Here is a 22344-nt window from a genome sequence, read left to right on the forward strand (position 1 = left end):
CTGTGTGTGTGTGTGTGTGTGTGTGTGTGTGTGTGTGTGTGTGTGTGTGTGTGTGTGTGTGTGTGTGTGTGTGTGTCTTTGGTGCTGTTTTTCTTATATAACCATGATATAGGATATTACTAAGATGGCTGCTTTATTCTATCTCAAGTTTTATACTTCAAGGGAAATTTTTCAACTTGCACACATAATGTTATAACCCACACATGCGACTCAATGCAAAAGCACAGTCAGCTCAGTGAGTTGTGTCCAGGTTGCTATACTCAGTTCAGCAAATGATTTATTGAGAAAACGTTTTCACATCACTTACAGTTAATATTTGCATGGGTGCAGTCACACAGGAACAAGGTGCACTTCCTGTATGCATGCAACCCCAGTCAGCAGGGCCCAGACTTTCCCACAACTGACATCACTAGAGGTGTTCACTTATTTTCCGCTTTCACTGATGCTCTGAATTCATTAACTGAAGTAAAACTGAAGAAAAATAAGAAGAGCAAAGAAAGTAAATGTGAACCCACCAGAAGGCACCGTTAGTTTAGGTGATTAAAATGGTGATACTGTGTTCATTTGGAAGATTTTTACAAGGCCATAGTGTTTTTAATTGTGTGTTGCACAAATGACAGTAAGAATTAATAATATCATCATTCTAGACACCATCTGTTGAGAAAAAAACAAGAATTCATGATAATAAATAACTCACACTTTTCACCACGATAAAGCTGATTATTTCGGCATTTATTTTCAAATGTAACTTCACTATTTCATGCATACAAGTTGACACATACATCATTTGACAAATTCTTGTTAATTCTCATATTTGCATAGGACAGAGTCACAATATATTGTCTAGAATGTAAAAAATAATGTCATAAAAAGATACAGCAGAGCAACCATGACCAGCAACATTAAGAGTTGGTATAATCCGTGGAACTGTACAACTGTAATACTTCACTGTAGTGATTTGGTTGATTAGGAAACAAAAAAGAAGAAAAAGAAACAAATGGTGATGAATGGCAGGTTTTGAGTGAGGTCATGAAGGGAGGAACTGGCCATAGTTGAAATATGAGTTATTTTGTACAAAGCGCTTTATAGCTGCGCTGTAGTCACAGGAACAGGCATTGCATGGTGATAGAAAATAAAGACTAATGCATATATCAGGAAGGCAAGCCAAGTATACACATAAAGCCTAGAGGAAAGGTTGAAGCATCTATCACTTCCCAGAAAATCTTTATACATCTTCTTTTGTTCATTTAATGATTTGAGCTTTATGGGCAGTACAAATTAATGTGCATCATTGGTATGTAAAATAACTAATTAGTTGGGGCCATTGAATATCATTAATCAACATCACTAATATCTATAAATTTCGGGTATCCCTTGCTAATAAATCCTCTCACATAGAGAGAATAAGATGAGAAGCCATGAAGAAATGTGTCAGGTATTGGGGCTCATAGAAGTTTGCGGAGTGCACATCATGAAAAAGTGGAAGAAGGGACGGCCGGTTCAGAGTTTGAGCCTCAAATTTGATCCAGTCATGTGTGCTCATTTACAGCTGCTACAACAGCAGCCTTGTCCTTGCTGACACCACTGGATGTTGCAAGCAACTAAAAGACTAGCTGTGTGTTTGAGTCTAAACATGCAGATTAACAGAAGATCAAACTGAAACAAATGACCACATGCTTTAAAATCATCAGTCAATACAAGTGACCAAGAATAAGAGCATGACTGTATTGTACAAGCCTTCATATACAATGAAAATAGACAGTTAATTTCCCCATATTTAAAATATTTTGAGGCATTAATGTTTTTCCCCTAGTAAACATTTTATGTGGAGGATGTTTCCAGTAATTTATAAACTGTGCTCACACTTGTGTCATTGATGTCAGAGGGGTTTCTCTTCTTCCAAGCCACACAATTACTCAATGGCATTTACGCCGCCAATCACAGGTTCTTTGGAGAAAAACTAACCTGCACAAGAACAGTGCAATTCTATTGTACTTATGGACACACTTCATTGTAAGGGTTAGTCTGATTGAAGAACCCATAAGCAATAATAATGGGCAAACAACAGTCTACACAAGTCTTCACAAACATGTTACCAGGACAATTAACACGAGCCATTCGTTTTACCATGGCTTTGTTCATTACTCAAAGGGTCTATTTTGTTTCCTGAAGTTCCTGGCAGACACATTTGGGAATAACCCAGAGTCATATGAATCGAAGGATAAATATTTTTTTCCTTTCAGCTGAAAAAGCTCTAATGTGCTTTGTGAAATGGAAGCCTGAATTCCAGCTAACGCAAATGCAAACATCTCCACATTCATCCACTATAGAAGTCTTTGGTGACAACCCAGTGAGGCTCTAATTACAGGAACCCAGTGCTGAACTTCAATTAATTGTACAGTGTGGGTTCATTTGCTTGATGGCTCAAGTGGCAGGTGCTTTGTACCACTTTGGCCCATGTTCCATGCAACAGTTCCATGGGCCTAACCCCTGATTTGCATGTCTGTCTTTCACCTATCGTGGGAATGGCTACAAAATAATATGCACACCTGCATTTACACAAGCAAGCAGGCTTGCAAAATCCCTTTTATGAGAGACTCAGGCTTTACTGCTTATCCTGTCCCAACATGAATGGTTGTATGTCTATTTTGTCCAGTAGGCACCATCAAATATACGTAGTACAAGCGCATTGTCAAAACAGCAGAAAAAAGTATGCAATGTTAAGAAAAGTACCCAAATTAACTAGTCACAAATGTAATTCAGTAAAATACATCACAGTCCGAAACAGAACATAAAATAAATACATAAAAGTAATGTAGATTCTATGCATTGGTTTGATATAAGCATCACATTTACAGCAAATGAAATTGCAATCCTTTGGAATGGTTGGGTTTTCTCTTCTGATTAATATAACAATAATCACATCCAAGAGTTTAGGATATTTAACCATGTAGGTTATAAGTTGTACAGCATAAGACAAATTAAGAAAGCAATATAATCAGACAAAAAACAACATAAAGCTACATTAATGTCACACCAAAAGGAAAAAAGATCTAAACTTAAAAATACTTGGGTATCTAATGCACATCATTCAGTCCTGTACACATACTTAAAAACACATCACTCATAGAAAACTGTACAAGGTTATTTAGTTAATGTCACCGATTATGGAATACACATTAATTTTCTAAGGGTTTCTCCTGGAATTGCTACTTTAATGCCTTTGGCACTTATTATCAAAGCTAATGTGCTATTTAAAAATATTAGTTTCTTAAAATCAAAATCTACTAAAATTGATTAGTATAATTCTGGCAACAGATAGAAAATAAATTATGCTTATTTGGGGGAATTTGTATATTTAAATATGATTCATGATTAACATTAAAGAAATTAATAAAACGTTTATTTTTTTCAACTTTATCGTCTGAATGAAGGAGTATTAATAAATTAGGTAATGTTGACATGATAGTTGGCCCATTATTATTTTAGTTATACCATTCTAATAACAAAATACTTCATACTTCATAACCTTCTGAGTTGCTTTGTAAAGTACAAGTTTGAGTAAGACTATAACCAAGGAGAGAATAATAAAATGTAACAACAATAATAATAGCATGGGACTACACTACCTATTCACAATGCTATGGTCTCTATGGTTATGTATTATTTGTAAATGAAGCTAATTATATCAATCGTGTGCAAGGCATTAAAGAAGGAAAGATTAGCCTTAGAAAAGTTATTTTCACCCCTTTATCCCACTTCTTTCCACAACATTTATAGGGAAAAAAATTCAGTGTCTCTGCATAAAGAGGGAAATCTGGGGGTTTGTCTTGCTCAAGGCTTATAAAAACTGACATTACAACATAAAACAAAAACAAAAAAAAAAACTGAATATGTTTTCATTCAGAAAGTGGAAATAATAATAATAATAATAATAATAATAATAATAATAATAATAATAATAATAATAATAATAATAATAATACAAACACAGAAATGTAGATTACAAATAAACAAAGCCAGGTGAATACATCTATGAGCTATAATCACACGTAAAGTTGAATTGTAAGCTAAAGACAGAGCAAGTACAGTTTTACCCTAGACATGCCACAATCTATTTTCAATGGTCTTGTTTCCGATTCAAGTCATTTCAGTACAGTGAATATATGGAGAAAAAAAAAGCATGTTTTTCAATGTCTCATATTGACCTGTTACAGACGGCTAAAGCGGATGCCAGAGACTGGAAACATTTTCTCATTTTGTTAGATCTCACCAGTACCCAAGATAGTGAGACCAATTTAAAGACCAGTCACAGCCATGGATTCATACATATTTGAACATGCTACTGGAATCAGACAGAGGAGAGTTTAGAGACAGAGGAGAAGTCACCGTGTTCTCAGACTAACAGTGAAGAGAACACAGAAATGACCTTCAGCACTTCCAATACACTGCAACAAACAGCTCTGTGGTGGTATGAGTAGAAGCTTATGGTCAGCATATGTACGCAATATGAAAGGAAAGGTGTTGTTATCTGCTCTTTGGGGTTGCTTGATGACAGGTGAGCCTAGAGGGCATTAAGCTAATTAGTACTTACTAAATTAGTGCTCCAGTGTTAGCTATAACAGTGGAATTGGTTGACATTTTGACTCAAACACCTCTTGAATCTGTTTAAAATGATCTAATAGTGAGAATTCATAATGTGTGGTCTCACTGCAGAAGTAATGTATGCGTGATGCTGTTGCATTTTGTTACGAGTATTTTCTTGAGAGAGAGAGAGAGAGAGAGAGAGAGAGAGAGAGAGAGAGAGAGAGAGAGAGAGAGAGAGAGAGAGCGCGCTTTGATTATGTGTGCTGTTTTGAAAGACTCTGGCTGCGAGGCCCTGGGGGAAGGGAAGGAAGGGAGGGGAAGGGAAGGGAAGGGAGGAGAAAGACAGCAGAGGGAATGTGAAGAGGGGGACAAGGCCTGGTATTCACAGGCCTTCACCTGCTCCTGCAGTCCAGGGAAACCACATCCCCAGCTGGGAAGAGCCATAGTGCCCTAGTCGCATCTCCCTCTGTGAGGTGATAAGAGTCAATGGGAATAAGCATGTGCATGATAAGTAAGACAAGGATAACAGAGTATGTGAAAGTGTGAAGCGAGAGTATATGCATCCGTGTGTAAGTGAAGGTGTGTGTGTGTGTGTGAGAGAGAGAGAGAGAGAGAGAGAGAGAGAGAGAGAGAGAGAGAGAGAGAGAGAGAGAGAGAGAGGCAAGTGCCAAAATAGTTTAGACAGTGGTGCCTCTATGCATGGCAGGTTTTGTAAGCTTCTGGCCTGAGCTGATGAGGCATAACTGTGAGGAATGGCTTTTAGAAACATAAGTCCGCTTTCTCACATAGGTACTTCATCTTCCCAAGCTTCAGCAAGCAAAGGACGGTAAACTGCTGTTTGCTTAAATGATATGTATTTGTTACTGCATGGATTTGGTAGCAACAGTATTTCATGAGTCTAATGCCCCCTGTTCAATGAGGATCAAGTTTGAAAGCAGCTGCTGTAATGGTATATTGAGGTAATGTGTTTAGCAGCAACACTGATTGTTTCGATCAGTGTCTCTGCGACAGTAAAGAAGTCTGTGTAGAGGTCCGGAACTTAAAAAAGTCTGTAGAGTCTTACAGCTGTGCTGTCTTGTCTTATCAGTTTATTCTGATCTATACAACTGTCTTTAAGGCAGCCTTTCAAAGAAAAGAGAAAGATGTGTCTGAGTAAAGTCTGGAAGGTCTTAGTATTGGAAAAAACAGTAAATTTATCATTCTTTTCTTCTCCAAGGATATAGAACTCCAGATCAGAACAGGATATGCTTGAAATTTTAATTGTTACCATAAGCATTCTCTCTGTTCACAATGCCTTAACTACTTGCTTTCTTCTTAAATCCAGTGTCCTGAAATTTTGATGGCATCCAATCAAATGAGATCCACAACCCTGCGCCATTTGCAAAACACTGATAGATGATGGGATGCTCCTTCTTCCATTAGCGCTTAGCGGGTGGGCAGGAAGAGAGGCAGCATGCATGGGAGTGGAGGTCTGCGTTCCAGAGGGGAGGCAGAGGGGAAAGCTGACTGGCTGTCTCTTCTGCTGAACTGTTCAGCTTATGATAAAGCCCATGTCTTTATCTGGCTCCCTTGGGGTCAGCACTTTTCTTTCCTGCCTTGTCCAGAGTGCTGCTTTTGTTCTTTAGGCAAGCTTCAATCTCCCATTACTGCCCCAGCAACCCAGCCCAGTTTCCAGCTTACTCCTCTCTACAGACCTGCAGGCTTCTAGGCTACATTTAGTCTGCCAGAGTAAAGACCCTGGGGAAACCCTTCAGCACTTCATCCATCCTCTCACTGTCTGCCTTGTTCTAGGAGGAGTGAGAGAGGCATGCTGAAGATATTGCCATTGCAGTGACTCTCCCACATGCTATGAACAGCCTACTTTTGAACATAGCCGTTTCCTAAGCGGCAGGTGGCAGTGAGTGAGGTGGGTAAGGTCACGCAGCCGAGGCATCTGTTGTTACCTGAGACTGCCAATGTATCTCCCTTCCCCCAGCTCTGGATATCACTGGCAGAAAAGCTTTCCTATTCTCACCTTTACACCTTCTAGTCTTTGGTGGTTTATTCTTGTGTGCTTTTCTTTTTACTCTCTTTTCCTTAAAAAAAATCAACAAAAAAAAAAGACAAAACAAACAAACATACAAAAAAAAAGGAATCCAGGTCCCTTGCTTTGTGTGTTAAACCTGTACTATTGTGGAAAAACCTGAAGCTGATGCATGTGCAGTCTTTATGATGCAGTGCTGCTGCTTTGAAACTTTATCCTCCACATTTTGGGGATTTGGTTCAGTCCTGTAAGGAGAGCAGTGGGATTTAGTCTCCTCATTGGGAAGGTGGTGCATGTAATGACAGTTTTATCACCTACATTGACTCAATGTAGAGATTTTCATGAGCTCTGTTCACACTACAAGCTTAATGCTTTAAATCTTGATTTTTCACCTTGTTTATAAGAGAGCTACGTCTGTCCATACTGTGTGAACAAAGCTCTGCCCTGAAATGTGGCACATGCACATAATTATGAAATCAATAACATCATGAGGACAATCCACCATAATTGAGCCACAAAGGTATATATGCATGTGCAGTAAAGTGTGATGTAAAAAAAATTAATAAATAAAATAAAATAAAAAAGATTAGAATCTGACTCACTGTTGTTTGACCACACACACATACACACATGCACACACACATGGATTACATACAATAGTGGCTTAAATCTGATTTAAAATAATTTTTCCTCTTCATGCAGATTTGAACAAGTCAGATCTAGACCAAGAAAATGGGATTTATGCCACTACAACATATAACATTGCCTGTATGATGAGGACCTATCCAGAAAAACCCTCTGTTTTGTGGGAAAAAGAGTCTTAGAGATAGCAATGTTAAAAACAAAAAGAATTACTTCCAGTCAAAATACACAATGACTTCTACTCCATTGTAGACCCAAAGCTGGGGTACCACGTCTTACAGCCAGATCAGATATTGAGATTTTATGACTGTTAAATCTAGTACTAGTTTCAAATGATGTGAAAACCAATAAAAAAAAGACAAAAGGAAGAGTGCATTTTTTTGTGTTGTGTGTAAGGCTGTTTTTTGTATGTTTTCTCTTCATGTTCATTCTTTCAAGCTAACAAGGCCATCCCTGAGCAGGGCAAAAAATTCAACCCTTGTTGAATTTCAGAGTAAAGTGATGCTTGTATTGTGCAGTCAGTGTGAATATTAAAGGAGAGAGAGAGAAAGAAAAACAACTGTCTAGAGTCCTGAGGTGTGTGTGTGCGCCACTCCCCCAACCCGTCATAAATAAAAAGAGAGAACAAAAAAATTAAACCTGTTAATTGTGTCTAAATTTTTGTTCACTTGAACAGATTTGATCAAAAGGGGAGCAACAAAAATACAATGGAAACTGGCTGTGGCCAGAGGCTATAAAAAATACAGACATATGTTACATCATGTAAATATTGCCATCTGGAAAAGGCATTTTTCTTCTCTGTTTTCTACTTTTCTCTTTTATGAAGTTGGTGAGAAAACAATTGCACTACAGGAAGCAGTTATGTACAGTAGAGTACACCACAGCAAGCAAAAGGGTTAGCAAAGAGAGGTGGTGGCTAACAAGTGTGCAACATCACTACTTTTGACAGAAAAAAGTTGAGTTAAAAAAACAGCAATGAGCTGCAGGGGGCAGAGGGCAGAAAGTGCAGGTGGGTTTAAGGCGAGTTGGCTGGGCTGAGTGTGGGGCTGAGTGTGGGGCTGGAGGCATCCGAGCGGCTGTAGTCGCTCAGCGATCCGGGCCGTGTGCTGCTCGCTACGTTCAACGGGCCGCTGCCTCCTTGCTGCCTCTTCAGCATGGCTGGCTGAAAGTCGGAGTGGCGGCGAGCATGCTTCATCAGGTGGTCGCTCCGCATGAAGCGCTTGTCACACAGTGGGCAGCCGAACTTCTTTTCTCCTGTATGTGTGCGGTAATGGCGTGCCAACTCATCCGAGCGAGCAAATTTCTTACTGCAGTCGGGCCAGGTGCACGGGAAGGGTCGTTCTCCTGCATCACACACAAACACACGCAGCTGTCAGTATTTACTCAACACCAACAGAGAACTATAACTAGTGTATTTGCAAAACACTAATAATAATATATAGATTAAATACCAAAGTATTCACAACAAAATTTTATTCAGAAAGAGAAACAAATGTTAGATAGAAACAGAAAAACAAACAGGTTTATGATGAAAAGTGATTTGAACCAATTTGGGCCTGATTTTCTTTTGACAGTTTTCTGAATCCAATACAAGGGTTCTAAGGAGGCTACAAGTCATCAACACATACACTACTAACAGCAGGGAAATCTGTGCCAGCTGATGTTACCCTAGCAGTTTTTCCTACCCTTATGTAGACAAAGGGTTCTTTTAGAAACATCCAAATCCAGCTATGCCCCTTTGTATCCCGTATGGCCCCCATTAAACTACTGCAGACATCCTGTTTTAGTAAAACTTGCCTATTTGTGTCAAGTTCATTTTTCACTACCTGAATCCATACAAGCATCTAACAGAAGTGGCCACTGTTTCTGTTACAGTGGTTTAAGTTCAGAACTGGCTATTAGATGAAGTGTTTTGGGCCAGATATATGCAGCCATTTTGTGAAGTTCAGTTTCCTCTCAGCCCAAAGTGAAGCTGTCTAGCTCCAACTATAGGGCTTGATGGATCATAGCCGAGAATTAACACAGTGGCCAGGACCCGTTCTCATGTGGGTCACTCCAGGGTTTAACCTTCTCATTCAGCATTTAGATTACAAATGAACACCTTGCATGCAGACATAAAGGCTCTCATGCTTTTCAGCATTTTATGAGGTAGTGTAGAGTATGCATGACTCTCTCATTAGTCCTCCAGCTGCAGAATAGCCTGTGAAAAGTTTTTACAGTCATTAAATTGGGTGAAAAGCCTCTAAACATTAAGTCAGGAATGCAGGCATTAGAAATGAGACATATGTGCCAAAAGCACTGCATCATACTAATTGAAGAAGAGTTAGTTAAAAAAATAAAAAAGTAAAATAAATAAATAAACTATGTAAGATTATGCTGAGCTGAATATCAGGAGTGTTAAATGCACAAACGTCAGGTGGGAAAAAAAGGGTTTTAGGCTTGATACCAAATACACGTTAGCAAAGTAATGCATCTTCAGACAGGCACTAATTAAACAGGATTCAGATACTGAAGATGTTTAAAGTGCTACCCTGTCCCTGACAATGTGGAACTATTAGTGAGTCCACACATACGGTAATTATACCCTTTCCCCCTCAATTCAAACAATAAAAGGAGAGTTTATCACAAATCTACACAGTATATGATGCCAGATAGGCCTCTACATCCTATATTGTGGTATATTTCCATATTGCAAGAGTGTACGTCCTCCAAACAAAGCATCTTGCATTGAATTGCCAAATAAACCTTACAGTGTCCATTTTACTTCCATGTCACTGCTTTTCTGCCCTGCAAGCACAGGAGCTACTGTTGTAATTCCCTCAGCTGTGCCTGTGACCCATGTGAAAGCTTAAATGCAGTGATGTTTTGCAATATGTGGAGGTTCATCTTTAGAGCCCTAGAGGAATAGAAAGAAATCAGACCTCACAGGCATTGAACAAGGAAGTTGGACAAAGCAGGAAATGCATGGAGAGGGTCAGACAGGCCAGTGCAACTGTCTTTGTTTTGTGGTTTCCCTATAAGTCCCAGTGGAAAATGACTGTGCTACTTCAAACATGCATTCACTATGATGGTGTGAGCCATTGGGGTCCCTTCCCCCATAGAATGTCTGTAAAGCGACAGGCCTAAACTGGCTTAGTCTGGGTTCATGTCCTGCCATTCTCATGCAGACAGACTGAGTGGAGTTCCCCTTTCCCTTCTGATCACAGACCTTGAGTATACTCACACACAGACATACACACGCATAGAAACACATAAACAACACTGTTTAGCTACTCAAGTTTCTTAGTCACTCAGTATGCTGACTTTTTTCACTGAAGAAGTGAAAAATACCAGAATATGTGCTTCCACTATCCATACTTCCCCCATAGTAGTTTATCAAACTCACAAATAACCAAGGCCATAACAGCTCCTACACACCAACATAAATAGACTGACCCACATGGCGGAAAAAATGCAAGCAAAGACCCTAAGGTCTTGTTCTTGTACAGTCAATGCACCAGTGAATCCTCATTTACAATACGTCTATACAAATACATGAACATCCATTCACAGGCTATATTAATCTCCCTTAACTCATACCTTATATACTGGTGAGCTAATTATTAAGGGTCTCTCTTGTTTGAACTCATTTAAACAAACTGCATGTACCTACCATGTAATATAAACATAAGCTTAATAATTTGAATCTAAGATTAATCTTGTTCTTGCAGGAAACAGGAACATGCTTTATTCAGTACAGACACGAGTAACCTATGATCTGCAGGATTATTGATTAACAAAACAGTGTGGTTGCACACGGTTATTCATATAAGGATACGTGGTTAAGAAAACATCTCAAACAGTTTCTATGTATCTTCAAATGTCCCAGGGGAAAAGAAAACAGATCCAACAACATAAATATTTCACTGGCCATGAGAAAGATGATCAGGACCGGAAACTCCTGCTTAAGAGTACAATGCACATAGAAAGCTGAACCTGAATGTGTAGAATAGACAAACTTGCGTTTAGAAAAAAAGGAGAGAAAAAAGGCATAAAAAGAAGAGGAAATGAAACCAACAAGAGAGTGTGGGTGTGTGAAAACGTGCCACACCAGCAGTAGCAGTAGCGATTTAACTGCTGATTAAATTCCTGATAATTCTGGATCAAATTCACACTGGAGCGCACCTTAGCTGCTATCCTTTGTGCTACTGTTGATGGTTATTGTCCAGAACACTGCTGAGTGATGAGGCAGCTTGTGTGTGTACAGTCAGGTAAAACATCCAGACAAAGGTGTCATGCGGCGTCACCACACATGTGAAACAAGAGCAATCTGTCCATTCAGAAGAACTGCTGAGCTCAGACCTTTCTGACTGTGTGTCCATCTGTGACCATAAAGACCCAGGATAACATTAGCAGAAACAAAGGCTGGTTTACTTGTTATTTACCTGATCTACATACTTATTTGTAAAGACAACACTGATACCAGGCTGTTGCACAAATCCTAGGATAAAGCGAATTACCGTCAGGGGTCTTTTGAAAGATCCCCTTTTGTTTCTGTGGAAAAATATTAGAGGTCACAATCACAAAAATGTGATCTGCTCCACCCACTCTTTGATGTATTTGCATAAAGCACATCTCTCATCCTTTTCATTCACTGCTATAATTTTTACAAGATTTCAGGAGGATGCGTAGGTGTTGCAAAGCATCGCTTTATTACATGACCTTTGTTGTGGGTGATGATGTCAGAGGCTGCTAGTATGCGCTACTCCCCCTGGCAGGGAGCCAGCAGGACCGTGTGTCCCTGTATTTCTAAGAACACAGGGCAATAATTAGAGAAGACTTTTGTTTTGTGCTCGCCACTAACAAACACAGTGACCCAGTTACCTCAAGAGGCAGTTACATCACAGACACATTGAGTACTGAGAACAGAGCAGCAAATGTCTTCCCTCTGGGATGATACAATTATGTCACAGGTAGCATTCTTACATAACGCAAGCAGGCTTATAAAAGGTTTGATTAGCCGGTGCATGATTGGGTCCTAAGTTCATGATTTAATACAGTACTCAGATTGCATCTATCCTGAATGGGATTTGAGACGGAACAGTGGGAAACAGGAGAGAGGCCCTTTGAGGCCAACCGTCTGCTCCATGGACATCTGATCAGCCCTGTATCTGAGCAACGCTAAATGAGACCCAATGACGAGCCACAAGACTTAACGTCAGTCACCTGTTCTAAGAAGTGCAAAGATAAAATTCCTCCAGCTTCTTCAGCCGTGAGCTTCAAAAGTCAGCAGGGGAGTGAGACAGCACAGCAGGCAGTCAGACATGAACAATGGGAGATCTAATGAATCCACCCTGACTTATCAACACAACACGCCTCATAAAGTACACTTCCCTGGCCAAACTAGGTCTCGAGGTCTGTACATATAGGGTTTCTGAAGAAACCCATCAAAAGAACAGAGCTTTGTTGGACACCTTTCAACTAATGTCCCCTGGGAAGAGGTTCCCTCTGATAACTTGTCTTTACTAAGACAAAGAGAAAGAGAGTGAGTGAGAGAGAGTGAGTGAAAGAGAGAGAGAGAGAGAGAGAGAGAGAGAGAGAGAGAGAGAGAGAGAGAGAGAGAGAGAGAGAGAGAGAGAGAGAGAGAGGGGAACTAAGTTACACCAAGCATTCTTATTGAAATGAGACATTTAGAAGACTTTTTAAAAGACGTACCTTGCTGATGTCTGCAATTGATTACAATTGGACACCATACCTAGATTTCAGTCAGAGTGACATTTTGAATAAATGTAACCAAAATGATACCTATAACAATATTTTTATGTGGTTTGGTTCAGTCCACATTGGCCCAGTGATATATGTCCATGGTTAGTAGAAAGTCTCTGGGTTATTGCTTTATACAGCCACTAGCTTTACCAAGCAGACAAAAAGGCAGCTAGCACCACTGAGCAAACTTGACTTCAGTTCAATGTGTTTGGTAAAAATAAAGAAGAAAATTGCTAATCCTAGATCTTAGCTAAAAATGGCAGCTGTGTGGAGCCAGGAGACAGCCATGCTTCTCTCACCAGCATTAGCCCACCTATAATAGTGGTTTGATGTCATCATGAAGTTGGCTTGAAAGTATTGGTTAGACCCTTCTGGATGAGAAACACAACTCTCACCACGTTGAGCTCCACTAAGCAAGTCCAATCATATCCATAGCAGGCCAAACTAAATGTGAGTCCCAGACCAGCAGCACAAGCATAGTAGCAGCACTCATCAGAGGGATGTAATTTATTCCTGCGTTTATAGACATGGCTGAGAGCCAGGCAGGAGCCAGCCAACCACACTTCTCCACAGTGGGTTAATGACAAGACTGCTGTGGAAGCTGCAGCTTCGGCACGGGGTGTTGCCTGCCTTTTTGTTCTAGTCCAAGACCAGCTTGTTATCTCCAAATCCTCATCATTAACAGATAATAGAACAGTGCTGTTCTCAGACCAGTCTGCATGTCTCTCTTGCAGAGGTAGCTTCATGAAACAACAGAAGTACACCAGAGTCAGTCATCATGGGAGCGCCTGCAGCGCTATAACCATGCCAGGAGAAAGATGTGGGTCACACCCACCATCTAGTGCAACAAGCCAAAAAATGAGCTCAGTGTGGCCATATATACCATACAGACTAAAAACCACAAAAGAAAAGAAACTGGTAATAAAGCCACGGCTGTCTGTAATTTATCAGACACAGAGTATTAACACTATACACTGTGAACAATTGCAGATTTTATTTTGCTGACAAAATGAAAAGTTCCTCATGTGGTTTAACTCATATCCAAACAAAGAGAGTAGGAAGATGGCAAAATACAGAAGTGCATCACACCTTGTGTTAGTGAATCTGTGTCTGTGCATGTGCATGTGTGAATGGGAGTTTGGCGGAGGGTCTGTATAACCACACAGACACCAGTGCTTGAAAGGCTTTCAATCTGTTGTCTGCTTTTACTCGTTTGACTAATTATGTGAGTAATGTTTTAAGTATAGGTGGAGCAAAGACATATACTGTATGTGAGCTGAAATGGTCTTCATGACAGATGGTAATTCACAACCGGTATTTAATTTGTTATCCCCTTTGTTTCTGATGAAATATCACTTTTGAACTGTGTCGCATCAGCCGTGTATGCTATGGGAGGGTTTATGTTCTCAGCCATTGCAGTATTCCATTTTTGATAACCATAACTTACTCCACCCACCATCTAGAGCACTCAGATTAACTTGCATGAACCAGGGAGTGACACAGTTACACTCATAAGTCATGTACTATTCTTCAATCTTTGTGGTGCAAAGAAGCAGGTTTGGTAGAATTCTACAACTCACCATATTAAGCTTATTAATTAGCTTATGACACCATAAAGGCCTAACAGTCTCTCTTTGCAGCAGATTGTAAGCTAAGCCTGGTTAACTGAGGGCATAGAAACAGCTGCTGTTAATAAGAGCTGTTTTATCTACAGAAATGCTGCCATGGACAGGAGGGTGCTGAGCACCTTGAGTGTGACTCTTTCCCATGCTTCACTGCTTGTTGTGAGTGAATACAAAGAACATACAGGACATACAATAACACAGTGTATGATCATTAAAGAAAGTGCCAGAATATACCAAGACCCTCATCAGTGTCTTTATCAGTCTTCTAACTGAGAGCACACAGAATGAAGTCTTTTTTACTCTGTATGTGAAATTCAGAACATTCCTCCCTCCTTCCGCACCCCAATGCTGCTGCCCATCAGCGTGAATGTGCCTTTTCATCTGTGCCATAACCACCTCTCACACAACACACTACTATGGATCTTCTGCTCAAAATGTATAGAGTGGGAAGGGGTCAACCACCTCCCAGACTACAGTTAATGTAAATATGACAGCCTGGAGACTCCACAAATCTGCCACACAATCAATAAAGACACATATACATCATCCCCATCTCTCTATGCTTCTTAGCTCCAAAATGAACAGGCTGAAAAGACCCAAATCAGACTGCCTGCAGCTGCAGCTGCACAAATGACCTACATGAACAGGGTGGGGGGAACACAGGCATTGACATAAACTCATCCCCTGTCCCCAGTGGGTCAACTCTGTACAACATGTCCCAAGCAGGGCAAAGTGAGCAGCCAGTGCTAAGTCTCGTGTGTGACCCTCCACTGGTGGCTCTATGAATCATCAGGAAGGCTTAAAATGAAGCAACATGGCAGCTTTAGAAACTCTCTTTCCTGCCAGGAGAAACTGACACCTTTGGGTCGCACGCAACTAGAGGGCACGTGAGGCCAGGCACTGCCAAGCACACAACACCTCAGCAACTCATTTTCTTAACTCCCTGGCAGCTAGGGAAATAGGACACAAGGCTGAGAGGGTGGGGAGGAACAGAGTGGTTTTTATAAGGATCTGCCAAAGCTAACTAAAGGATATGTGAGATCAGTGCTGTATGAAGGACAGTACAGGAGGCTGAGAACCAGAATATAGTCTATTATACCTCCTAGGCATTATCCATTATCCAGACATTAAATAAATAAATAAATAAATAAATAAATAAATAAATAAATAAATAAATAAATAAATAAATAAGGCTGTAATTTCACTTATTATTCACTGTGTAATCCACAGCCATGTTCCTGTCTGTGGATTAATACAAAAAAGGTGCCTTGTGATGGAGAACACAAAGCCATGGGGAGCTTCCGCGGGTAATATGGGTTAGAGGAAGAACAAAAAAGCAAACCGTCTGTGAAATATTCCATTATGTCCTTTGGCTAGATTGTGAGATTACTTGTGAGTCCTATCAAAAGTTAATGCAGCTAGAACATGGCATTTTGTCAGGGACATTGGGAACCATGAGGATTAGACATGCCTCCTAGCACACAAAACATTTAATGAGCACATCAGAGGCATCACTTTGTCAAAACTAACCATATTTCTTGACATGGCATGACACATTATTCATGTTATTCCATTTCAGCATGGTAACAGAAACATTTTATTAATTAGACTTTACAGACATTGCAGCTATGTTTTGAATGCAAGCATTGCAACCTCCATGAGATACACGTTCAGGGTCACCAAACTGAACACCATGCCCTTATGTGTTTGTACATTTTTGTCCCCACCAAAAAAGCTGCTTTAGCTAATCTCTCAACAATTTATTGCTTTTCAGTTTATTTTCCATAGCTAAGGCCAAGTGGTTCAGAGGAAGGGGAACCCACACCCCACCTATACGAGTTGTCAACAAATCAGTCTAGTAACCTTAGACCCTCAACCTGCTGAGGCCTTGCAAACCCATGAAGTATGGGGAACCATTTGTATTCAGATTGTACCTTTGAAAACGTCTTGTCTTAACACACATTTGACCTACATTCTGTAATTCAGTGCAGAGAAAAGGAAAAAAGTGAGTGCAAAACAGCAGCCTACAACCTCAATGCGATTCAGTTAAACGCTCTGCTTTAGTTTTTAAGTCACTTCCATGAACACTAGCTCAACCTATATGAGCCAGATGACATTATAGAGCTGTACAGGAAGTAGACTTATTATGGATTATGTTGATAGAGATTTACCCAAAATACACACACACACACACACACACACACACACATATATATATATATATATATACACACCCTTTCCAATTACAAGAGAAGTTCTTGGAATTACTAATCAAACACATTTGTGCACATAATGAAATTCCAGAGGGCTCATTTTTATAGCAGAGAATTATCCCGAATATCATATCCAAGTCTGGTGTAAATTATATAAAAGTTCCAGTTCAACTAGAGGTTAAAACAAATAAAAAAATTACAGACTACCAAGACACCCAGCTAAAGAATTTCAGTCTTTAACATATGGCCCAGTTTAAGCTAAGCCACATTTAATATTTTAGAAATAGAGTCAAAAAAGCTGAGATGTGGCTTTGTACACATTTTGTTAAAAAAAAAACTTTTGTAAAGACCTCAAGGAAAAGACTATAAGCATAGAACGTGTGTGCCAAATTGCCCACAAAAATAAGAATCTCCGCTTTGTAACTTTCCTGCAAATATGTGATTTTCTCATATGGATCCCCACCCATGCTATTTCACTTACATAGTGCACAGAAGCAGTACTGCATGTTTTTCCCCCCTTCATTGTATTACAGAAATTTAAATTCTCTAAATTGCAACCTGCAAGCATATTACGTCACAGATAAAGACAACACATCTAGTGCTAGTCATCCATCTGTGTGGGTGATTATGATTTATGAGCCTTGCACATCACAACCTCATGTTCTAAGAATCTTTTAGATTTTCTCCTACATGTTTCTGCAATCTGAAGATGTTTTGTAATCAGAACTATCTTTGTTGGCTTGTGTAGGAATTAAGGTTAAAGGTCCAAAGATTTCAGTATATTGTTTTTCCCAGCTATTTAGTTTGGTGAAAAGTTGACTATATTTTGTTTCTCTAATGTAAAACATCTGACTTCTCTGCATCAAGTCTTATCTACTTGTTTCTCATGATCAAATTAATATACAGACATCTACCATAAAAACTGGGGGACAAAGACAATGATCAAACAATCCTTTAGCAGGAAAGTTCACTTTTAACTTCTATACTCAGGAGTCAGCCAAATTCTGGCTTTACAGTCAAGCTAAGCTGTAACAGATTTCTTGGGAATCCACCTCAAGGTCATTCCACTAACCTTATCTCAATCAGGAACATTTTGTAAACTCAGGTCACCACAGGATTACAGGGAATGGCCAAGTGAACTTCAGATGCATGGGTCAATTATATAGAACAGCACTACAAACACCCAAAAGCTAAAACAGTCAACAAGCTAGATTTGCATACTGTCTAGAAATGTGGAAAGCAATGTGCAATGTGAATGGAGCTTGCAAGAGATATAATCACTAGTTATGCTTCCAAAGCCTGTTAGCTGGATGTTAAAACAATATGTGATGAAGAATATGATAATAATGTCTAACAGCCATCAAAAACAACAAACATTTCCATTTTATTCTGAGATTACGTTTACTATTTAACGTTGTTCTTGATAGATTTGCATTTCAATGCATACAGTACTGCAGTCTCCTTCAAAGCATTTAGTCAAGCCCTCTGTCACATCATTTAAGCCAGCATTTGATCACAATAGTACATCTGCTCAAGCGCCCTCATAAACCTCCTTTTCTCCCAGCAAGCTAGCACACGTGATGATGGCTTCCCAGCCCTTCCACTGCATACACCGCACATATATGCAAAATTGCAGGCCAAAACTAATACTGTAGGGGGGAAACTGTTCTCCATTCCAATATGACCTAATATCAAAAACATCAGCAATGCTACACTGAGTCATCTAAAAAAATCCTTAGCTCCAAGCATTTTTTCAATTCTGGGAGAAACAGAGGTCTGTGCCCAGATTCTGATTCAGGAGGACAAATGTTCCAACATAGAGTTCAAACCAGAGTCGGCACAGAGTTCAGGGTGTTGTTGAAGTCAAATAAGGACTCCAGCCCACTTGGCTCACCGGTTTGTTTTTATAACACAGTGTTCCCCCTTCTTTTAGACAGTGGTGTTTAGCTGGGAGAGAGATCCATTTTCTCTTTGATCTATTGGTTGTGACTGAGGGAAAATCTGCTGAGTGCTTTGGAAAAGACTGGGAGCACATAGCAGTTTGGCAGAGCCTTGGCTGATGAACTCAAGTGACCCACATTCCCTGATTACCAAAACAAATGAGATGGAATACTCATTATTCTGCCAGAATACCACTCATTCGCAAGCCTGGAAGTCAAGCGAGGGCCAAAAAAAATCAGGATCCATATATGTATGTGTGTGTGTATATATATATATATATATATATATATATATATATATATATATATATATATATATATATATATATAATATTTATATATATATATATATATATATTCTTGGCCCTCGCTATTTCTATTTATTTATTTATACACACACATTCCACTGTTGTGATACCATGTAGTGCATTACTCTGTGGGAACTCTGACTACTGACTATGTAACTGTGATCTGATACAGTGCTAAAAAGCATATACACTCTGAATGTGTCTCCAGCAATAACCCAAACTCAAGGAGGCCTAGAAGTAAAACAAAGGTAGATGTGGGAAAGGAAGAATTCAAGCAAAAATATCTGAGATTAAAAATATCATGTTAATGAATTAATTTATGTCAATTAATAGTAAACTATTGGGCTTATATTGTGATTGCTTTGACTCTGGCCTTGTTTAAGCCATACACTAAAAGATTCATAAACAAAATGTGAGTCTTCACTGCTGCTCACATGGTGCATCCTGTCTGCACTCACTGTCGCATATGAAAAGGGTGTGCCGTGGCCATGTTCATCTAAATGGGTGTGTACCATGCCAGCCACGTCAAGGAAAAGCCTTGTTTGGTGATCTCTAGTTTTATGATGCCAGATGTGCTTAATGCTATACTATAGTGTAAGACTTCTTTTTTGGGGGAGGGGCTTGGCTGTCTTTGTTGTATTAAATAAAACTGTTTTGCAAGGACATTAATGATCAAGTAGAACAGCTAGACAACATAACAAATAATTAGATAAGCATCCACAACTTCCTTGTATTTTGCAGAACTCTCTTATTTAATGCACAAAAGCTTTCGATGTGAAGCTGAAGGGTGGTGCTGTACTTGTGTTCCTCTCTCTCGGAGCTCGTCTAGCTGAGTCTGTTGCTGGCCAGATCAGCTGGCAGTGTAGCGCGCGGGGGGGTGTGGCACTTCACAACAAAGGGCTTCAGAAGCACACACATCTACACAACTCCAGGCGACCCCCACCCTGTTTTTTTTCCCCTTTTCTTTATTCGTTTCTTCTACGCATTTATTACAATCTTTGCATGCCGTGGATTATCAGCAGTATCAAAAAAAAAAAAAAAAAAAAAAGGATGACAGTGGCACTGCGTGGTGCGTCCTGCGCATTGCTCCTCTGTTAGCTAGCTGCTTGGTGACCTTCTAGTGTGTTATCAGTTTTGACAACTTTTGTTTTTGCGTGAGAAATGAGCTATGTGTAAAGTGTTGGCTTTGTTTAGTACTTCCTAGTGGTGCGTTTGTGTGTGTATGTGTTTTCATTTTAGATTACGCGAGGTTTGTTTACTGTCTCTCCTTATGGTAAAGGACAACTGGTTACTGCGCGCTAATTACGCATTGACTTCCAGCATTTGGTCGGGACATACTGTCCCAGAATACCTCCTACACATCAAGTCTAATAAGTGTTTCTACAGAAAGTGAGCTCATCTGTAAAGAAAAGCACCGGATGTGCTGCCGTTAAAAATCTTTGGGAAACTGTTGCTATATAGACTATAGGCTTCTCCTGTGGGCGTGACGTTATATACGACACCGCGTCTCACGGTTAAATCGCATATTAACCTACTTTTGTTTAAGAATGCGTAACATTAGCGGGTTTGTATGTATGTATGTATGTATGTATGTGAGAAATTAGTTGTCTTCTTTATTTCAACTACGCAAGCCCAAGGTTTGAAGTATGGTGTCTTATTTACAATGATATGCAGCAAGGTAGAGGTACATTCATAAATCCTGGTGTAACTCGGAGATTTTTTTTTAAATTCCCAACCGGTTTCTGTAGCTCTGGTTCTGTGTCTGTATCTGAGCTGCAAAATGACAAAGCACTCGCTGCAATGGAAACTGACCTGTATGTGTCCTTAGGTGAGCTTTGAGATGTGACGATTTGCCATAAACTTTTTCGCAGCCAGAATAGTGGCATTTGTGCTTTTTCTGCGGGGACTCCTGTTCAGTACGAGCCCTCCATCGCTTGCCTCTTTGTTTAAGGGCAGAGTCGGCAGGGACGGCGGTAGGTGTGGCAGAGTTTCCATCCTCTCGCGTTGGGGTTGGTGGTGCGCTCTCGTCTTTTGTTTTTGCCTGCTCGGCGAAATTAGTGGGGCTCTGCTGATTGAAATCCGCCAGAATTCGTGCCACGACAAAAAGAGAAGAGTTGTCCTTCACAAGCGCTTCCTTGGTCTCTTCTCCATTCCTTGGTGCAGCCGCAGTTTCGGGTCGGATCTCCCTGTTCCCTTTAGGACCGTGAACAATTGCACGGCTGGACATAGACACAAGGCACTCTGCTGCTAAATGTTCCATGTTGTTAAACACGCAAAATAAAAAATGCCCCTCGATGTTTCTTTAGAACATTCAGAAGCGAAATGACACTTGTCTAAATCGCTTAACTCCGTCGCAGATCCCTTTTGTGTGATGCTGAACATTCAGCAAACTCACTTTGTATCGTTACCGGCTTTTCAAGAAACCTGACATCCTGAATAAAAAGCTTGCGGAGATACAAACCGTTAACGCGTCGCACAGATTGTTTGGTCACTTTAGAGCTATTGTTCAGGCAAAGACAGACTCATAAACTTGTTTTGCATGAATATGAAAACTCCCCATCGTGGCTGAAAAGTCCATACCCACGTAAAGTGACAGTATTGTGCTCGGCGCTGACTGGAGCTGTCGGTATCCACGCTGGAGGCGTGGTGGCCCGGGGTGTCGTCACAGCGCGCGCGAGCTCATTGGCCCGCATAGTGTCCCAAAGTGCACCGTCTCAAACTTCACCAAGTGAACTCGGATCTATCCAAAACCGGATACCACGTTACTAAATAGTCTTCCTATCTAGTACCCTACCAAATTTTGTTTATTTAAAGTATTTATTTAAAGTATGTTTTTCATTTAACAAACTAACAATCATGATCAACTACTTTATACTGTACTATATAAGGGATGTGGTAGCGTAATGGTTAAGATTTTTTACTACTGACCGGAAGGTCATGAGTTCGAATCCCAGGTCCAAAAAGCTGCCTCTGCAGGGCCCCTGAGCAAGGCCCTTAACCCTCAATTGCTCAGTTGAATAAACTGAAATACATTGTATGTCACTCTGTATAATGGTGTCTGCTTAATGCTGTAAATGTGAAAAAGTATTTTCTCTTACCAAGCAATAGGAACAAGCAGGCTGTAGTACACAATACTGTACTGGGCAATATGCTATATGATGCCTACATTATACTAACCGGTTACACTCATAATGACACGTATTCTTTGGACACATTTTCTTGTCAGTGAAATATGCAGTGGATATATTAGATACAATAGTA

General features: G+C 40.0%; 1 protein-coding gene across 1 annotated transcript; it reads right to left on the minus strand.

Moving 5' to 3' along the window:
* Positions 1 to 711: 711 nt before the first annotated feature.
* klf13 (Kruppel-like factor 13) lies at positions 712 to 21704 on the minus strand. Its single transcript, XM_027172974.2, has 2 exons — positions 20896 to 21704; positions 712 to 8596 (listed from the first exon to the last, which is right to left on the minus strand). Exons 1-2 carry the CDS (start codon positions 21341 to 21343, stop codon positions 8268 to 8270), a joined length of 777 nt encoding a protein of 258 aa, XP_027028775.1. The 5' UTR covers positions 21344 to 21704; the 3' UTR covers positions 712 to 8267.
* Between the last annotated feature and the right edge of the window lie 640 nt (positions 21705 to 22344).

The sequence above is a fragment of the Tachysurus fulvidraco genome, chromosome 10, assembly GCF_022655615.1.
Source record: "Tachysurus fulvidraco isolate hzauxx_2018 chromosome 10, HZAU_PFXX_2.0, whole genome shotgun sequence".
In the NCBI taxonomy this organism is placed as follows: Eukaryota; Metazoa; Chordata; class Actinopteri; order Siluriformes; family Bagridae; genus Tachysurus; species Tachysurus fulvidraco.